This window comes from Polistes fuscatus, unplaced genomic scaffold (assembly GCF_010416935.1).
Source record: "Polistes fuscatus isolate 324 unplaced genomic scaffold, CU_Pfus_HIC Scaffold13, whole genome shotgun sequence".
In the NCBI taxonomy this organism is placed as follows: domain Eukaryota; kingdom Metazoa; phylum Arthropoda; class Insecta; order Hymenoptera; family Vespidae; genus Polistes; species Polistes fuscatus.
In genome coordinates, this window is record NW_025113031.1 from 52,973 (window position 1) to 68,727 (window position 15,755).

At 30.7% G+C, this 15,755-nt stretch overlaps 3 protein-coding genes and 4 long non-coding RNA genes across 8 annotated transcripts; 3 read left to right on the forward strand and 4 right to left on the reverse strand.

The window, feature by feature from the left end:
• Positions 1 to 598: 598 nt before the first annotated feature.
• Positions 599 to 1,698, reverse strand: LOC122513797. Its single transcript, XM_043630266.1, has 3 exons — positions 1,641 to 1,698; positions 1,102 to 1,266; positions 599 to 815 (listed from the first exon to the last, which is right to left on the reverse strand). The coding sequence occupies exons 1-3, from the start codon at positions 1,654 to 1,656 to the stop codon at positions 625 to 627; spliced, it is 372 nt and encodes a 123-aa protein (XP_043486201.1). The 5' UTR covers positions 1,657 to 1,698; the 3' UTR covers positions 599 to 624.
• Positions 1,699 to 6,052: 4,354 nt separating this feature from the next.
• Positions 6,053 to 9,253, forward strand: LOC122513778. Of its 2 annotated transcripts, none has more exons than XR_006302858.1 (3): positions 6,053 to 6,184; positions 6,254 to 6,604; positions 9,209 to 9,253. It is a non-coding gene; the product is annotated as an uncharacterized LOC122513778 (long non-coding RNA). The 2 variants fall into 2 exon arrangements; XR_006302857.1 differs by lacking the exon at positions 9,209 to 9,253 and adding an exon at positions 6,716 to 6,822.
• Positions 9,254 to 9,628: 375 nt separating this feature from the next.
• Positions 9,629 to 10,596, reverse strand: LOC122513900 (piggyBac transposable element-derived protein 4-like). Its single transcript, XM_043630425.1, has 2 exons — positions 9,704 to 10,596; positions 9,629 to 9,632 (listed from the first exon to the last, which is right to left on the reverse strand). Exons 1-2 carry the CDS (start codon positions 10,594 to 10,596, stop codon positions 9,629 to 9,631), a joined length of 897 nt encoding a protein of 298 aa, XP_043486360.1.
• LOC122513901 lies at positions 10,593 to 11,385 on the reverse strand. The gene has a single exon (XM_043630426.1). The coding sequence runs from the start codon at positions 11,292 to 11,294 to the stop codon at positions 10,593 to 10,595; it is 702 nt and encodes a 233-aa protein (XP_043486361.1). The 5' UTR covers positions 11,295 to 11,385.
• Positions 11,386 to 11,581: 196 nt separating this feature from the next.
• LOC122513781 lies at positions 11,582 to 11,976 on the reverse strand. The gene is made up of 2 exons (XR_006302861.1): positions 11,782 to 11,976; positions 11,582 to 11,706 (listed from the first exon to the last, which is right to left on the reverse strand). It is a non-coding gene; the product is annotated as an uncharacterized LOC122513781 (long non-coding RNA).
• A 598-nt stretch (positions 11,977 to 12,574) lies between these two features.
• On the forward strand, positions 12,575 to 12,907 carry LOC122513779. The gene is made up of 2 exons (XR_006302859.1): positions 12,575 to 12,612; positions 12,735 to 12,907. It is a non-coding gene; the product is annotated as an uncharacterized LOC122513779 (long non-coding RNA).
• Positions 12,908 to 13,711: 804 nt separating this feature from the next.
• LOC122513780 lies at positions 13,712 to 14,089 on the forward strand. Its single transcript, XR_006302860.1, has 2 exons — positions 13,712 to 13,903; positions 14,016 to 14,089. It is a non-coding gene; the product is annotated as an uncharacterized LOC122513780 (long non-coding RNA).
• Positions 14,090 to 15,755: the final 1,666 nt, after the last annotated feature.

Below are 15,755 nucleotides of genomic sequence, written 5' to 3' on the forward strand. Positions count from 1 at the left end.
TAAAATTGTTTTTATATAAGAAAAATATTTCCGTATGAACGATACGTTAAACGATTCTAGATAGTTAATTCTTTTAAATTCAAGAAAATGTAATACTTGCTGTAATAGAACATTTTTTCAAGATCCTATAAATATGTTGAATAGTAATATACTTCCATATAATATAGTTTTGTTTGAAATACTTTTCGAACATTCTTAATGCAGCATCAAAGTATTTAAATATTAGGGAAAATTAACAATTTATAGCATTAAAAAACATTCAACTACAAGTAATATTTTATTTTACATTTTATTTAATATTCTTTTTAAAGCATTATACGAATCATTAATCTCATAACATAGCAATACTTGAGATAATGTTTCTAATTGTTAGTATTGCACGCATAAGAAACTTTCACAGGAATTAATTTAGGTGGTAAGAAGAATGTAGAATTAATAATATCCAGGAAACGTATATATATACAAAATTTTTTTAGAGGAAGAATAACAATTAGTTAATGGAAAACTCAAAAAATGAACAAGAAAAAACTATTTCAAGACAAGTAATCTTTGTAACTCAAGAGATTTTGATTAAAAGTGTTCTTGATTTAACCGCACAGTTTATTTTTTTTTAAATCTACAAAACTATAATAAAACCAATCTGGACATATGGATTACCGCTATGGGGTATAGCAGCGAAAAGTCACATTGCCAATCTCGAAACTCAACAATCCATAGCCGCGCACAATCGTGAATTCTCCATGGTACGTCCGTAACGAAAAGATAGGAAAGGACCAAAATATTAACACGATAGAAGAAGAAATAACCAAGGCAACCTGCAGATATAAAAGAAGAATTGATACGCACATAAACTCGCTAGCCAAAGATAACTACAACCAATATATCTCTAGAAGGCTCAAAAGAATACACCCAGGAGCATGAGTAAAAAATGAAACCTCATCGAAATAAATGACAATAGCGATGCTATCTCATTAGAGAAACTGTCCACGTGCTGTCTTTTTCACTTATATAACAATTTACCAAATTTCTACGGACAATATGTAAAGATGTATGGAGTTAATGAATAAAAAAAAAAGCTGGTTTGTGGACTTATGTACGCACGTAAGAAGATATGTTTCTTTGGCGTAAAAAAACATTTTTTTCGCAGCCTATACGCCTTACAACATTCCGCGTTTGTTTGTGATGGATACTTTCTTCTAGATACATTTTCGTAACGATAGTAATAGGCATTACACTTCTCTGCATTAGTTTCAAAAATCTCGAAAACTGAAACAGAAATTTGAATGTATATTGACACTGGTCAAAAAGCTACAAGGGATTATTATTTAATAAGAATTATTGTAGAACCAATTTATAAATAGCCAAGATGCCCACATTCTTTCTTTTATTCTTTTGATAGAATATAAATGCATATGATTTCTTCCCAGTGTGAATAAAAAGAAGATGTTCTCTTCCAAAATCTTTAATAATTTCAATGCCGTTGGCTTCTTCTTATTGTTATTGAAAATAATGCTCTCTCTCTTTCAGTAAAATGATTGATAAATTATGCGGAGAGAATAAGTTTTGTAATTCTTTGAATAAATATTTTTCAAGAGAATTATAATATTTGTATCTTTTAGAAGCAAGATTATTATTTTTACCTTTTGACAGATTCATGTATTGCCTATTCCTTGTAACTGTGGTTGAATTTTATTCACATGATAATTCACATGAAATCACTACGAAGGAGACATTAGTTAAAAGAAATTTTTATATTGGTAATCCATTGGAAAATAAAATTTATATGCACAGGTCTTATGCTGAGATGGAGTCTTCTTATTGGGTGTGTTACAGTCTTTGATTGGAACAAAATATGTAGAGCTGCATATTTAGCTAAAACAATTTAAGAAAGTAGTTTATGTATGAAATATAAACATAAAAATAGAAACAGATACCCATAAATTGAATTAAAAATTAATATAATACATATTTCTTACTTGGTAAAGTATTTTACCTGAACTTTAAGCTATTCTACTTACTATTGTTTGTTATAATATCAGGATGAAGAGAACAATTTTAATTGATCGGTATTCTTACATTTAAATCAGAAAATTATCATCATATGGTTAAGGCATAAAAATTTTGAGAAAAGAACTTTTACAATTTTGTTTATTCTTATAACCGTTGATATATTCTTTTTAAATCTTACTACTTTATAATAAGTGGCGCCGCGCCTAAGGTAAAAGTAGAGTAGCGTTTTCGTTTCTCACGTCCATTAGTTAGTGTTCGATCTTTTTTAGGGGAAGTTTTAATATTTGTTTAACTTTTTCCTATCTATAAGTTATAAAATTTTTTTTTCATATTTCTTAATTTCTAATTATAATAACAAAAAGAGAATTAAAATTATTACAAAAAATTAGATATAATAAAATTCCTTATCATTTTGCGCAAATAAAATAAAGGAAGGTGTATTTTTAACAGGTATATAAAAATATATAAAATTTTAATGTCCCTAATAACTCATGTCTTTTGCTTTTTTTAGGGTGCTAGTAGTTATTATCAATGTAGCTATAATAAAACTTTTGGTAACAAAGGAAGCAAACTTGATCTGTTAGAAGGCATGATATTAATATTATATATACATGAACTTGTTAATAATTAGAGTATATATATTTGTTGTTTGTTACTGTTGAAATTTTATATATTTTTATATACTTGTTAAAAAATTTATTGTTTCTAATTTTTTTGTAATAATTTTAATTCTCTTTCCTGTATATATAATTAAAAATTAAGAAATAAGAAAAAAAAAATTTTTAAACTTATAGATAGAAAAAACTTATACAAAAAAGAACTTACCCCAAAAAAGATCGAATAATAACTACTAATAACCCGAGAAGCGAGAACACTATTACTTACGCTAATGCGCCACTTATTAGAGTGGTTAGATTTAAAATAATATAACACGGATATAAGAAAAAGAAAAACTTTACAAGCTCTTTTCTCAAAATTGGCTGGTCGATAGATAAAAATATTTTACCACGATAACACCTTAAAAGTATACTACTAATATACCAAAGTTCGTTAGAATCCGTAATCAAATGTACTTTTACAAATCTAAAATACGTTAATACGTTATAATACGTTTTTTATTATAGTATTAGAAGCCTATATTTTATACGGCAGACATGCTCTACGGTAATAACATTCCGGCAAACAACGAAACCTTGCCTACAGCCCGTGCATACGTATGTATATGAGTACTATACTATGTAGATACTAAAGAGATCTTTTTTATTTCTCTATTCTCAATGATACAGTATTATTGTATTCCCACGAACAAATCGTCTTTTTTTTGCAGTTCATTTCGGTAACGGTTTTTCGTCGAATATTTTTAGAGTATTTTGGAACGTTGGTATAGAGTACGTAATATCGTATATATAGTGAGCGTAATTAAATTTATAATTTTGGGAGCTTTTATTTAATTTTCTTTTTTTTCCTTTTTTTTATCTAATAATAATAAATTTTTTTTTTAAATTCGATTGGTTCAATTTACAAATTTGAATTTAATTTTAAACACGTCAAGTTCCATGTCACCGGTCACCGGTGACTGACACAATTATTTTATTTAATACTAACATAAGTAACGCGCGCGTGGCCAGACGGGTATTTCCTTAAGAATTCGCGTAGCGCTCGACGTGTTGAAGAAATCAATTGAGTGGAAGATGAAAATCCATCGTATGATGGAAATGATTCCGAAGATGACATCGATGGATAGAACAACATCAAATTTGTTATAGATATGAAAACATATTATTTTTTAATTGCGTAAAAAACTATTACTTTCTTTTATCAAATTCCTATTTCGTTTTAAACGGATAAAAATACAAATACAAATTTGAATTATATTATTTTTATCGTCATTATACTTTAGTCTTATTATTGTTTGTAGATAAGGTTTCGTTGACTGCAGCAATGTTATTTTAATTAACACTAGATTGCCTAAGCAAGTCATTTTGACTGCTTTTGAATTTCAATTAAAAAATAATTATTTAAATAATGACACAGCTTCTTATAATTTTGTGACTTTTTCTACAACATATAAATGGGTTAATTAATCATTGTTGTTTCCCCCCCCCTCCTTCACTTCCGGTATATATATGTAGGATTCGTGAAAAAATTGGGCCGTTGGACAGATTGGACCGGGACTCGAACCCGGTTCTTCCGCTTTCCGGGCGACTGCTCTTTAACCAATTGAGCTATCCCGGGGCCCACCGTCCAATCTCCTCACGAACGCCTACTTAAGTGTTTGGCTTGGAGGTGCTCGCATCCCATATATGTGTGTTATATCTATATTGCCGAAAAGCAGTCATTTTGACTGCATGGAAAAGACCAGTTCGTAACTGGTTCATAACTAACAAGGGGACCTTACACTTAGTCCGACACGGATTTTAACGAGCTTTGGTATATTAGTAGTATACTTTGAGGTTGTTATCGTGGTAAAGTATTTTGTCCTAACGCTCAACCATGTTTGAGAAAAAAGCTTTTGAAGTTTTGGTTTTTGTTGTATACATGTTTATATTATCTTAGATTCGACTGTTTTTCAAATGGCGCGCTAGCGTATTTAGGAGCGTTCTCGCTTCTCGTGTCGCTAGTTAGCGTTCGATCCTTCATGGGGGAAGTTTTTTTAATAATTTTTTTCTATCTGTTGTCAAATTATTTTTTCATATTTTTTAATTTTTAAATATATACAGGAATGAAAAAATTATTTATTATAAAATAATTAGAAATAATAAATTTTTTACATCTTGCAAAAATTATAAAGGAAAAGTTTATCCTTGAATTACAGTTAATATTTTATTTTTTAACAGGTATATAAAAATAGATAAATCTTCAATATACTAACAAATAACAATCGTATAAATTCTAATCATTAACAATTTCATGTATAATTTTTTTATATCTATGTGTTTTAACATTTATTGTACATTTATTATTATTTATTAAACGCAGGTTCCAGAGTGATAGTTCTCGTAAAACCATTCAAAACAATAAATTTTTCACATCTCGCGCAATTAATAAAACATGACTTGTTACATGAACAACGATTTTTTTAAAAGATTTGATGAAAAACAAACCTGATTAACGTTTAAAAATATTTCTCTTTTATTTAGTTTTAATAATTTCAAAGCGTACCATACATATCGAATCATTTTATGAAAAATTTTTGATGACAATTGATGATGGACTATTGATTGTATCTTGATATAATCTTCACAAGAGATAAATCTTCATTTATCTATTTTCATATACCTGTTAAAAAATAAAATGTTAATTGTAATTTAAGAATTAAATTTTCCTTTATTATTATCGCAAGATGTGAAAAAATTTATTATTTCTAATTTTTTTGTAATAAATAATTTTTTCTTTCCTGTATATATTTAAAAATTAAAAAATATGAAAAAATAATTTGGAAACAGATAGAAAAAAATTATTAAAAGAAAATTCCTCCATGAGGGATCGAACACTAACTACCTGCACGAAAAGCAAGAACGCTACTAGATACGCTAACGCGCTACTTGAAAGATGGTCGAATTTAAAATAATATAAACATGTATACAACAAAAACCAAAACTTCAAAAGCTTTTTTCTCAAAAATGGTTGAGCGTTCGGACAAAGTACTTTACCACGATAACAACCTCAAAGTATACTATAATATACCAAAGCTCGTTAAAATCCGTGTCGGACTAAGTGTAAGGTCCCCTTGTAAGTATACCAATCAGTTATAAATCGTTCTCTTTATCCTGGTATTATAACAGACAATAGTAAGTAGAATAGCAATATTCTATTCAGTTAAAATACTTTACCGAGTAACATATATGTATTATATTGATTTTTAATTTAATTTATATGCTCTTCTTCTCTTTTATATTTTTTATATTTCATACATTAACTACTTTCTTAATTAGATTTAGCTAAGTATGCGGCTTTACATTTTTTATTCCAATCAAAGACCATAACACACCCAAAAAAAAAGACTCCATTTCAGCATCGGATCTATACATATAATTTTCATTTTTCAATGGGTTAACGATATAAAGATTTCTTTTAACTAATGTTTCCTTCATAGAGAGTCTATGTGAATTATTATGCGAATAAAATGCAGCCGCAGTTACAAGGAATAATCAATACCAGAATCTGTTAAAAGGTAAACATTATATAATTCTCTTAAAAAATAATTATTTATGGCATTATTAAACTTATTCTTTCTTCATAGGTTTTCAATTATTTTACTGGAAGAAAAAGTATATAACTTTCAACAACGATGAGAAGAAGCTGACAACACTGCATTCATGATAGATTTTGGAAGATACCGCCTTCTTTTTACGTATACTGAGAGAAAATCATATCTATTAATATTCTATCAAAGGAAGTGAAGAAAGAATGCATCTTAGTTATTATAAATTTGAAAAACTAATAGCAATTACTGTGGAAGTCCAAGAACAAAAGTAAGAAAATAAAAGAGAACATGCTTGTAGCGTACGTGATCTTAAGCGCGTCGATCATGAAATTCGTTGCTACCTGCGATGGTGCGAAGTGGGGATTTCAAACGAAAAAGTAGTTTAAGGTGAGATACGCAAGAAAGAAAAGACAACGAATAGGTATTTCTAGAATAAGACGAAGATGCTTCTAAATCTACAGAGCATTTCTAGTATAAGTAAAGATGTTTTTCTGATAGATAAAGCTACAAGAAATGTTGTCCACTGTTGTTATGGTATGAAGGAATGAGAGAGTATGTGTACATGCATGTGTACGTTTGTTTAGCGTAGATGAAAAAATAAGTGATGTAAGACAAAAGCGAATATAATATATAGGAGAAAGCGTGTATGTGTGTGTATGTCGTAAGCAGCTAAATACAGAAAAGGCAATGTAGTCCAGTCAACGCGGGCCATCTCCTTCAAATCTCAGGAAAGAAGGTGGAAACTTGATATAAGGGTAAATAGACGACGCTGAATCGAATGGTGCTAATTTTTTTGAGGTGGAAAGTGCCGTTTTTGAGAAAAAGGGTAAAAAAGGGTAAAATATAGCCTTATCTTAGAATCTAGGCATTTAATCGAAAAAAGTTTCAAACAAAAGTTGTAGAGAATTAAAATACATAAAAAATGTTCTATGAGTTATCTTCGTATTTTCAAAAATAAGCGAATAAAATTGGATTGAAGATGGGAAAAAAATTTAAGAGTGGGAGAAAGCAAGCTTATCCCTCCGTCGCGTTTTACACGCGAGCGAGCTAGTATGCGTGCGAGCGTCCGTGTGCACTAATACACAAACGAAGGATCTTCGGCAATCTTCGGGACTCTCGGTCTTGAATGCAAGTGAGAGTGAGAGAAGAAACCAATACTTCTCTCTTTTTATTTATCATGCGATAACGAGTATTATTGTCCTTGGGAGCGTTCTAATATTTCTCTTTTTATATTTTCTTTCGGTAGCAAGAATTTTACGTCTTGGCCATCGAGCGTCGTGCGTTTTGTATACGAGTGCGAGTGAGAAAGAAAACCGATATTTCTCTCTTTCTATTTTTTCTTTCGGTAGCGAGAATTTTTCGTTTTGGCCATCGTGCGTCGAGCGTTCTATATATCTTATATATCGGCGTATAAGCGCGGCACTTTTAAATCGTACCTTGATGCTTATGGCACGCCGTTAAAAATAATTCCCCCACGAAGGATCGAACGTTAAATACCCAGCGCGAGAAGCGAAGACGTTACTACTTACGCTAACGCACCAATTGATAATAGCTCAATTTATTTCGTACAATTCTTAAGACTTCGAAGATGAATCAGAATGCATTACTGTTTTCTTATAACATAATAAAAATGAATTAAAATTATGTATAGACAAAAAATAAATTCCACGTTTTTAGAATATCCTTTCATATATATCTTGAATTAATTTTATGTGTGGTTATAAAATTCTTCTTTTTCAAATATGTATTTAATTTGATAAACTAATAAATTTTTACGAGACAAAAAGTCAGTAATTTAAAATTTTATAAAATACATAATTTAATAGGAAAAATATTTAAATTTTAAATTTCGTCTTAAAGAGAATACGTATTCAATTTGATATACAAATAAATTTTTGTGAGGCAAAGAATTTATATCAATTATTTATTCTAATTAATTTTATGGCGAGACACAAAATTAATTCATTATTTTTACTCTCAACTAAATAATAATAGTTTCTGTTAAAATGAATTATTTTTTTTTTACTCAAGGTTCATTATTTTTGACAATAAATAAAGAAACGGCGTGCCATAAGCATCAAGATACGATTTAAAAGTGCCGCGCTTATACGCCGATATATATAGATATATAGAACGCTCGACGCACGATGGCCAAAACGAAAAATTCTCGCTACCGAAAGAAAAAATAGAAAGAGAGAAATATCGGTTTTCTTTCTCACTCGCACTCGTATACAAAACGCTCGACGCTCGATGGCCAAGACGTAAAATTCTCGCTACCGAAAGAAAAAATATAAAAAGAGAAATATCAGAACGCTCAACAATCGATGGCCAAGGACAATAATACTCGTTATCGCCTAAACAAATAGAAAAGGGAAATATCGGTTTCTTCTCTCACTCTCACTTGCATTCAAGACCGAGAGTCCCGAAGATTGCCGAAGATCCTTCGTTTGTGTATTAGTGCACACGGACGCTCGCACGCATACTAGCTCGCTCGCGTGTAAAACGCGACGGAGGGATAAGCTTGCTTTCTCCCACTCTTAAAATTTTTTTCCCATCTTCAATCCAATTTTATTCGCTTATTTTTGAAAATACGAAGATAACTCATAGAACATTTTTTATGTATATTTTAATTCTCTACAACTTTTGTTTGAAACTTTTTTCGATTAAATGCCTAGATTCTAAGATAAGGCTATATTTTACCCTTTTTTACCCTTTTTCTCAAAAACGGCTCTTTCCACCTCAAAAAAATTAGCACCATTCGATTCAGCGTCGTCTATTTACCCTTATATTAAGTTTCCACCTCCTTTCCTGAGATTTGAAGGAGATGGCCCGCGTTGACTGGACTAATGGATTTCAGTTAGTCGAGTAAAAGAGGCGTCAGAGTAAAGAGTAGTGTCAGAGTAAAGATAAGTGTCAGAGTAAAAAGAGTACAAAAAAGAGTTTAAGTTAAGATCATTTGGTAATTAATAAAATTTGATTTTTTGGTTAAAGAAATTAAAATCAATTGACACCAGGCCTTTATTTCCCACATAAATTAGGATAAAGAAAGGAAAAAGAAATAGTTAACGTGCAATCTCTTCACGAATACCTATTTAAGTATTTGGCATGGAAGCGCTCGCATCCCACAATACAATATATTAAAAAAATCTATACTTGTGCATAATGTATCTCCAAGCGTCATACCAGGTATTGAGAGACATTATTGTTTATTAACACTATTCCTACCGACACTTCTCTCATACCTATTCCTACCGCGGCTGGTCAAATGACCGGTCTTTCACAACTTATATTTTTCAATATTGAATGCAGACCAATGGCCAGCTTACCAGTATAAAAATATATTTTCTTTTATTCAAGAGTACATAATCTACATTTTATTCGTTTTCGTTGCATTTTTTACAAATGGGCTTCTCAACTGTACATTTTCCGCATACGTACTTTTTACATTTTAGACAGATTTTGTTCGTCTTATTATCTTTACAATACCTTATCTGACATGTTTTCCGTTCACGAGAACCTGTACTTGTACTTGCGATGGGTATTGGTTGATTTTTTTTGCCGAGCTCTTGTTGGTATTCGATGGCAAGTTCTTCTGCCAATTGAAATAGAAATTCCTGTCTTGTAATTTCTTCTCCCGTAGTTTCTTTATATAACACCCATGCATTTATCCCGGCTAAATCCAAGATATTAAAAAATACTTGCAAAGACCATCTCCGAGATTTAGATTTTACCGAATAATTTCTGGCCATTTGGTCGGTCACATCTACGCCAAACTTGGTGCTATTATATAATTGAATTGTCTCCGGTGTTCGGGTGTCATTTTTTTCAATTTGTACGGAGTTGTGCATTGAACTGAGAATTAGAACTTTCTTTCTTGGTTTGGCTTTGTAAACTGTCAACATATAATTATTTGAGCGATAGAGTTTGGTTGAAAAAAGTGCCATGTCGTCATTTTTCAGTTTTGCCAGTCTTGGTAGCTCTTTTCTATTTGCTCTAATTGTCCCAACAATCGTAGTTTTTTTTGCTAAAACTTTTGTTGCTAAATGTAGGCTTGTAAAAAAGTTGTCCGTGGTTATATTTCTTCCACATCCTACATACGGTTTTGCTAATTTCATAGTGACAAACTCTCCAAGAGGAACTGAGGGTTCTCTACTTTCATCTTTTCCCAAATATGGAAAGCCGTTTATTATATATTTGCTACGCACTTTGGATGCTAACCAGAATTTTATACCAAATTTGTCCGGTTTATTGGGCATGTATTGAGTAAATCTACACCTTGCTTTCGTTGGAAACAATTGTTTGTCAATAGTAATATATGGTCCTGGTTTATAACAATTCTGACTGTTGTCAATAAACTTGTACCAAACTTCGGAAATCATAGCAAATTTATCGGTTTGTAACCGTTGGTTTCGTTGATTCTGTCGTCAAATCGAATAAATCTCATAATCTCCGTAAAGTCATGTCTACTCATAGTATTTGAGAAAAAAGGCGGGCCCCACTTTTTATTCCATAGAAGTGCTATATCTATATTCTTAGCCTCATATGCGCCGCGTGCATACAGAATTGCAAAAAATGCATATAACTTTGCAGTAGATAGTTCCCATTTATATCCCAACACTCTAAATGCCTCTGCCTCTGTGCACTTTCTTATAAGTTCGATTATATTCTTATCAATTATCACAGAAAATGCCGTCCTAACTTCGCCTTTCATAATATTACGTTTACTGTACCCAGTCGGGCCTGATGTTTCCCTAAAAATATTATGACCAGGTGCTCTTCCAGGATTAGACCCTATTTTTACTTCGTGCCAAACAGTTCCGTCCATCGCAATTTCGCTTACTTCTTCCTCATTCTCACTATCGGAACTAACTAAGAATCTCCTTCTCTTTCGTCGTCTACGTACGTTCGAAATATTCTCTTCGTTCTCATCGGTGTTCGAATCTGTTTCAAGTGGATCATAATTTTCCGTATTGTTATTTTCCATATCCAGAATTTCCTGATCATCTTCAGAACATTCTGCATCGATATCATTTATTCTCTCTAATAATACATTCGCACTCCTCAAACGTCTTGCCATTTTGGGGACAAATATTCTACAAAAATAAAAACTAAAATATGAAAATGTAAATCAAAATAGATAAAAAAAGAATAAAAGATAAAATGTGAAACTTACTGTGAAGTATTGTTAGTCTTGTTCACTATTTTGAAAATGGCACTTATAACTCGTAATACGATATAAAATATTACAAAATAATAATAAAAGACTGCCAAGTATGCTCTTTGTGACTTTCACGTTCGATGCACTCTGTTCGTGTCGCAAGACTATACTGATTTGAATTCGTGAGAAGACGTCTATACACTTCCTTCAGTTACAAGTTTATTTATTTTACGTCATAGTAGATGAGATGGCGTAGAACATTCGAGGATCTTGACTGTATCGGATATCAATCAAGCAAATAAACACCGCTAGCCCGATAGTCGAGTGAGAACTGTAAACACTTGGAAGTGCCGTAAACCATTTTCAGGAAGGCACTTATCGGATAAAAGTGTCATAACTACATTACCTTTCGTTTGTAACGACTTTATAGTTTTGGCATTGAGTCTTAGAGAGAAACTCTTACATAAATGTATAAATCGTACTACCGGTCAAATGACCGGTCGTGGTAGGTAAGACAGACTACAAATTTTTCTCGGAAAATAAACAATAGAAAAATAAGTGAATATTAAAAATATATCATACATATATGAGGAAAAGTGGTAAAGTTTAAAGGCGATTCACATACGTTGAATGTAGGAAATTCCAAATGAAAATTTAAAAACAGTCATTTGACCGGTCCTGGTAGGAATAGTGTTAACTTGCAAGAAAATATTGTAAACTTGTATCAACTAATGTCTTCTTTGTAGAGATTCCATTTAAATTTTTATGCGAATAAAATTCAGCTGCAGTTATAAAGAATAAGCAAGACATGAATCTTTTAAAAGGTAAAATAAAAATTTTGCTTCTGAAAAAGAAACAAATATTATAATTTTCTTGAAAAATATTTATTTATAGCAATAATAAACTTATTCTTTCTTCATAGGTTTTCAATTATTTTACTGGAAGAGAGAGCATATAACTTTCCACAACGATAAGAAGAAGCTGACAACACTGCAATCATGAAAGATTTTTGAAGACAGTCTTCTTTTTACCACACTGCAAATAAACCATGTGCATTTATTTTCTATCAACAAAATTGAAGAAGGAATGCATCCTAGTTATTACAAATTTAAAAAATAAATAGGAATTGTATTATATTGGAAGATTCTTTAATTTGCAGAGGTTTCATGTGAATTATTATGCGTATAGAATGCATCTATGGTGACAAAAAATAATTTAAACAAGAATCTATTAATAGGTAAAAATAGAAATATTGTTTAAAAAAAAAAGAGAAACAAATATTATATTAATGTTAAAAATAATTTATTTAAAACATTGTAAAATATATTTTTATTGCATTAACTTTCATTCTTTTTACAGGAAGAGATTGCGCAATCTTTATTTTATTACCGACGAGTGAGGTGAGTATACCCACATCTTGGCGAATGCAGCTCATACCAATGGAGAACGTTGTTAGACGTATAGGCTGTGAAAAAAAATGATTGCACAAGCATATCAATTGTCTGTGAATGAAATTTTATGTACTCCATCAATTTCGAATTTACTAATGACTTCTGCACCATCGCCTCAGCCTGTGATTACTGGTACAAAAATTTGTATGAATTTAGCAGATAGCAATTATCATCAATTTGATACTTTCCATTATCAAAGTCTGCAGGCTCACTCCAGTGATCTTATTGATTCAATTATACAAAAATCTCAAATTTTAATGTTGAGTGAAACTTGGTTATATGATAAAGAGTCTATTAGTATACCAAATTTAAAATGTATAATTCAATACAAATGATCAAATGTTAAAGCTGGAGAATTTGCTATCTGTCACAATGCGAATGAAACAACTAAAATTGTGACCATGACTATCGACATGACTGTGAGGCAGTCCGACTTTGTTAGTTCAGCTATATCATCAGTGGGTGAATTTTGTATAGCAGAGTGTAAAATAGAAGATGGTTACAGAATTGAATTTTATTTCTCTTTCATTCCTTCTCTGTAGTGATCACAAATTTAGGTTGAAAATGGAAAAATTAGATAACAAGTTGTGCAATTTTTTATGCCCAACCATACGATGATAATTTTTTATTTAAATCTAAGAATACTGATGAATTACAAACGTTCTCTTTATCTTAATATTATAACAGACAATAGTAAGTAGAATAGCAATATTCTATTCAGTTAAAATACTTTACCGAGTAACATATATGTATTATATTGTTTTTTAATACAATTTATGGTGCTCTTATACTTATTTCTATATTTTTTATATTTCATATATAAACTATATTCCCAAATAGTTTTATCTAAGTGTGTGGCTCTACATTTTTTGTTCCAAACAAAGACTGTAACACATCCAAGAAAAAGATTCCATTCCAACATCGGATCTATGCATATAAATTTCATTTTCCAATGGTTAACGATATAAAGAAATCTTTTAACTAATGTCTCCTTCATAGAGATCGTATGCTAATTATTATGCAAATAAAATCCAACCACAGTTTCAAGGAATAAGCAAGACATGAATCTGTTAAAAGGTAAAAATAATAACCTTGCTTCTACAAAAAATGAATATTATAATTCTCTTAAAAATTCTCTTCAAAAATATATATTCAAAGCATTAGAAAACTTATTATTCTCTCTGCATAGATAATCAACCATTTTACTGGAAGGGAGAACGCATTATTTTCAACAATGATAAGAAGAAGCCGACGATACAAAAATCATGAAAGATTTGGGAAGACACCGTCTTCTTTTTATTCACTCTGGGAAGAAACCATGTGCATTAATATTCCATCAAAAAAATTGAAAAATGAATGCATTTTAGTTATTTATAAATTATTTTCTACAATAATTCTTATTAAACTATAATCTCTTGCATCTTTTTGACCAGTATCAGAATACATTTAAATTCTTGTTTATGTTTTGGAGATTTCTAAAACTAATGCAGAGAAGTGTAATGCCTATTACTATCGTTATAAAAATGTATCTAAAAGAGCATACTCATCACAAACAAACATGGAACGTTGTAAGGCGTATAGGTTGCGAAAGAAAATGTTTTGTTACGTAAAAGAAGTATAATTTCTTACATGCATACATAAGTACACACACCTAGATTTTTAAAAGAATTATAATATTCATTTTTTGTAAAAGCAAGATTATTATTTTTACCTTTTAACAGATTCATGTCTCGCTTATTCCTTGTAACTGTGGTTGTATTCTATTTGCATAATAATTAACATGCGATCTCTACGAAGGAGACATTAGTTAAAAGATTTCTTTATATCGTTAACCATTGGAAAATGAAATTTATATGCATAGATCCGATGTTGGAATGAAATCTTTTTCTTGGATGTGTTACAGTCCTTGATTGGAACAAAAATGTAGAGACGCACACTTAGATAAAACTGTTTGGGAATATAGTTTATGTATAAAATATAAAAAATATAGAAAGAGAAGCAGAGCACCATAAATTGAATTAAAAGTAATATAATACATATATTTTAGTCGGTAAAGTATTTTAACTACTATTTTATTTTATATTTTTACTATTCTACTTACTATTGGCTGTTATAATATCAGGATAAAGAGAACAATTATAATTCATCAGTATTCTTAGATTTACCTTTTCTAGATTTAGAGAAGTTACATGTCTGGGAAAAGTTACTATTTGCCATGGTGGCAAGTTTGGTTTAGGCATATCCTGGTCAAGGATAAGAGAAAGGGTAATTAAATATTTCAAATGTTCTGGCTGATCTATACAGAAATAAAGCTCATCCTATGTATTAAATAATATCACAAATATTATTATTCTTCTACTTATTATTCTATAATGATTTGCATTGAATATTTTGGAAGGCAAATCTATAAATATAATATATGTGAAGGATAGGAAATAAAGAAAAGAAACTTTCTCTTTCCGGCATTCGTTTGTTTGGGCGATACCACGTGAGAAATGCGTTTCATGTTTCGTCGCATTAGCCCAGTCAACGCGGGCCAAAACCTGACCTTGTAGCTGGCATCTTCAAAATTTGACCTAAGGGTAAGTTGACGACGCTGAATCGAATGGTGCTAATTATAATAAGATCAGCAACCGTAATCTTGGGGAAAAAGGGTAAAAAAGGGTAAAATATAGCCTTATCTTAGAATCTAGGCATTTAATCGAAAAAAGTTTCAAACAAAAGTTGTAGAGAATTGAAAAATACTAAAAAATGTTCCATGAGTTATCTTCGTATTTTCAAAAATAGGCGCATAAAATTGGATTGAAGATGGGAAAAAAATTGTAAGAGTGGGAGAAAGCAAGCTTATCCCTCCGTCGCGTTTTACACGCGAGCGAGCTAGTATGCGTGCGAGCGTCCGTGTGCACTAATACACAAACGAAGGATCTTC

What these genes read in the sequence shown, in the direction of transcription:
- LOC122513900 (XM_043630425.1), bottom strand. Translation starts at nt 10,596, where the DNA reads ATGATTTCCGAAGTTTGGTACAAGTTTATTGACAACAGTCAGAATTGT.
- LOC122513797 (XM_043630266.1), bottom strand. An exon ending in AAAGAAACATATCTTCTTAC is followed by an intron (nt 816 to 1,101) that starts GTGCGTACATAA and finishes TTATATCTGCAG; the next exon opens with GTTGCCTTGGTTATTTCTTC.
- LOC122513901 (XM_043630426.1), bottom strand. Translation starts at nt 11,294, where the DNA reads ATGGCAAGACGTTTGAGGAGTGCGAATGTATTATTAGAGAGAATAAAT.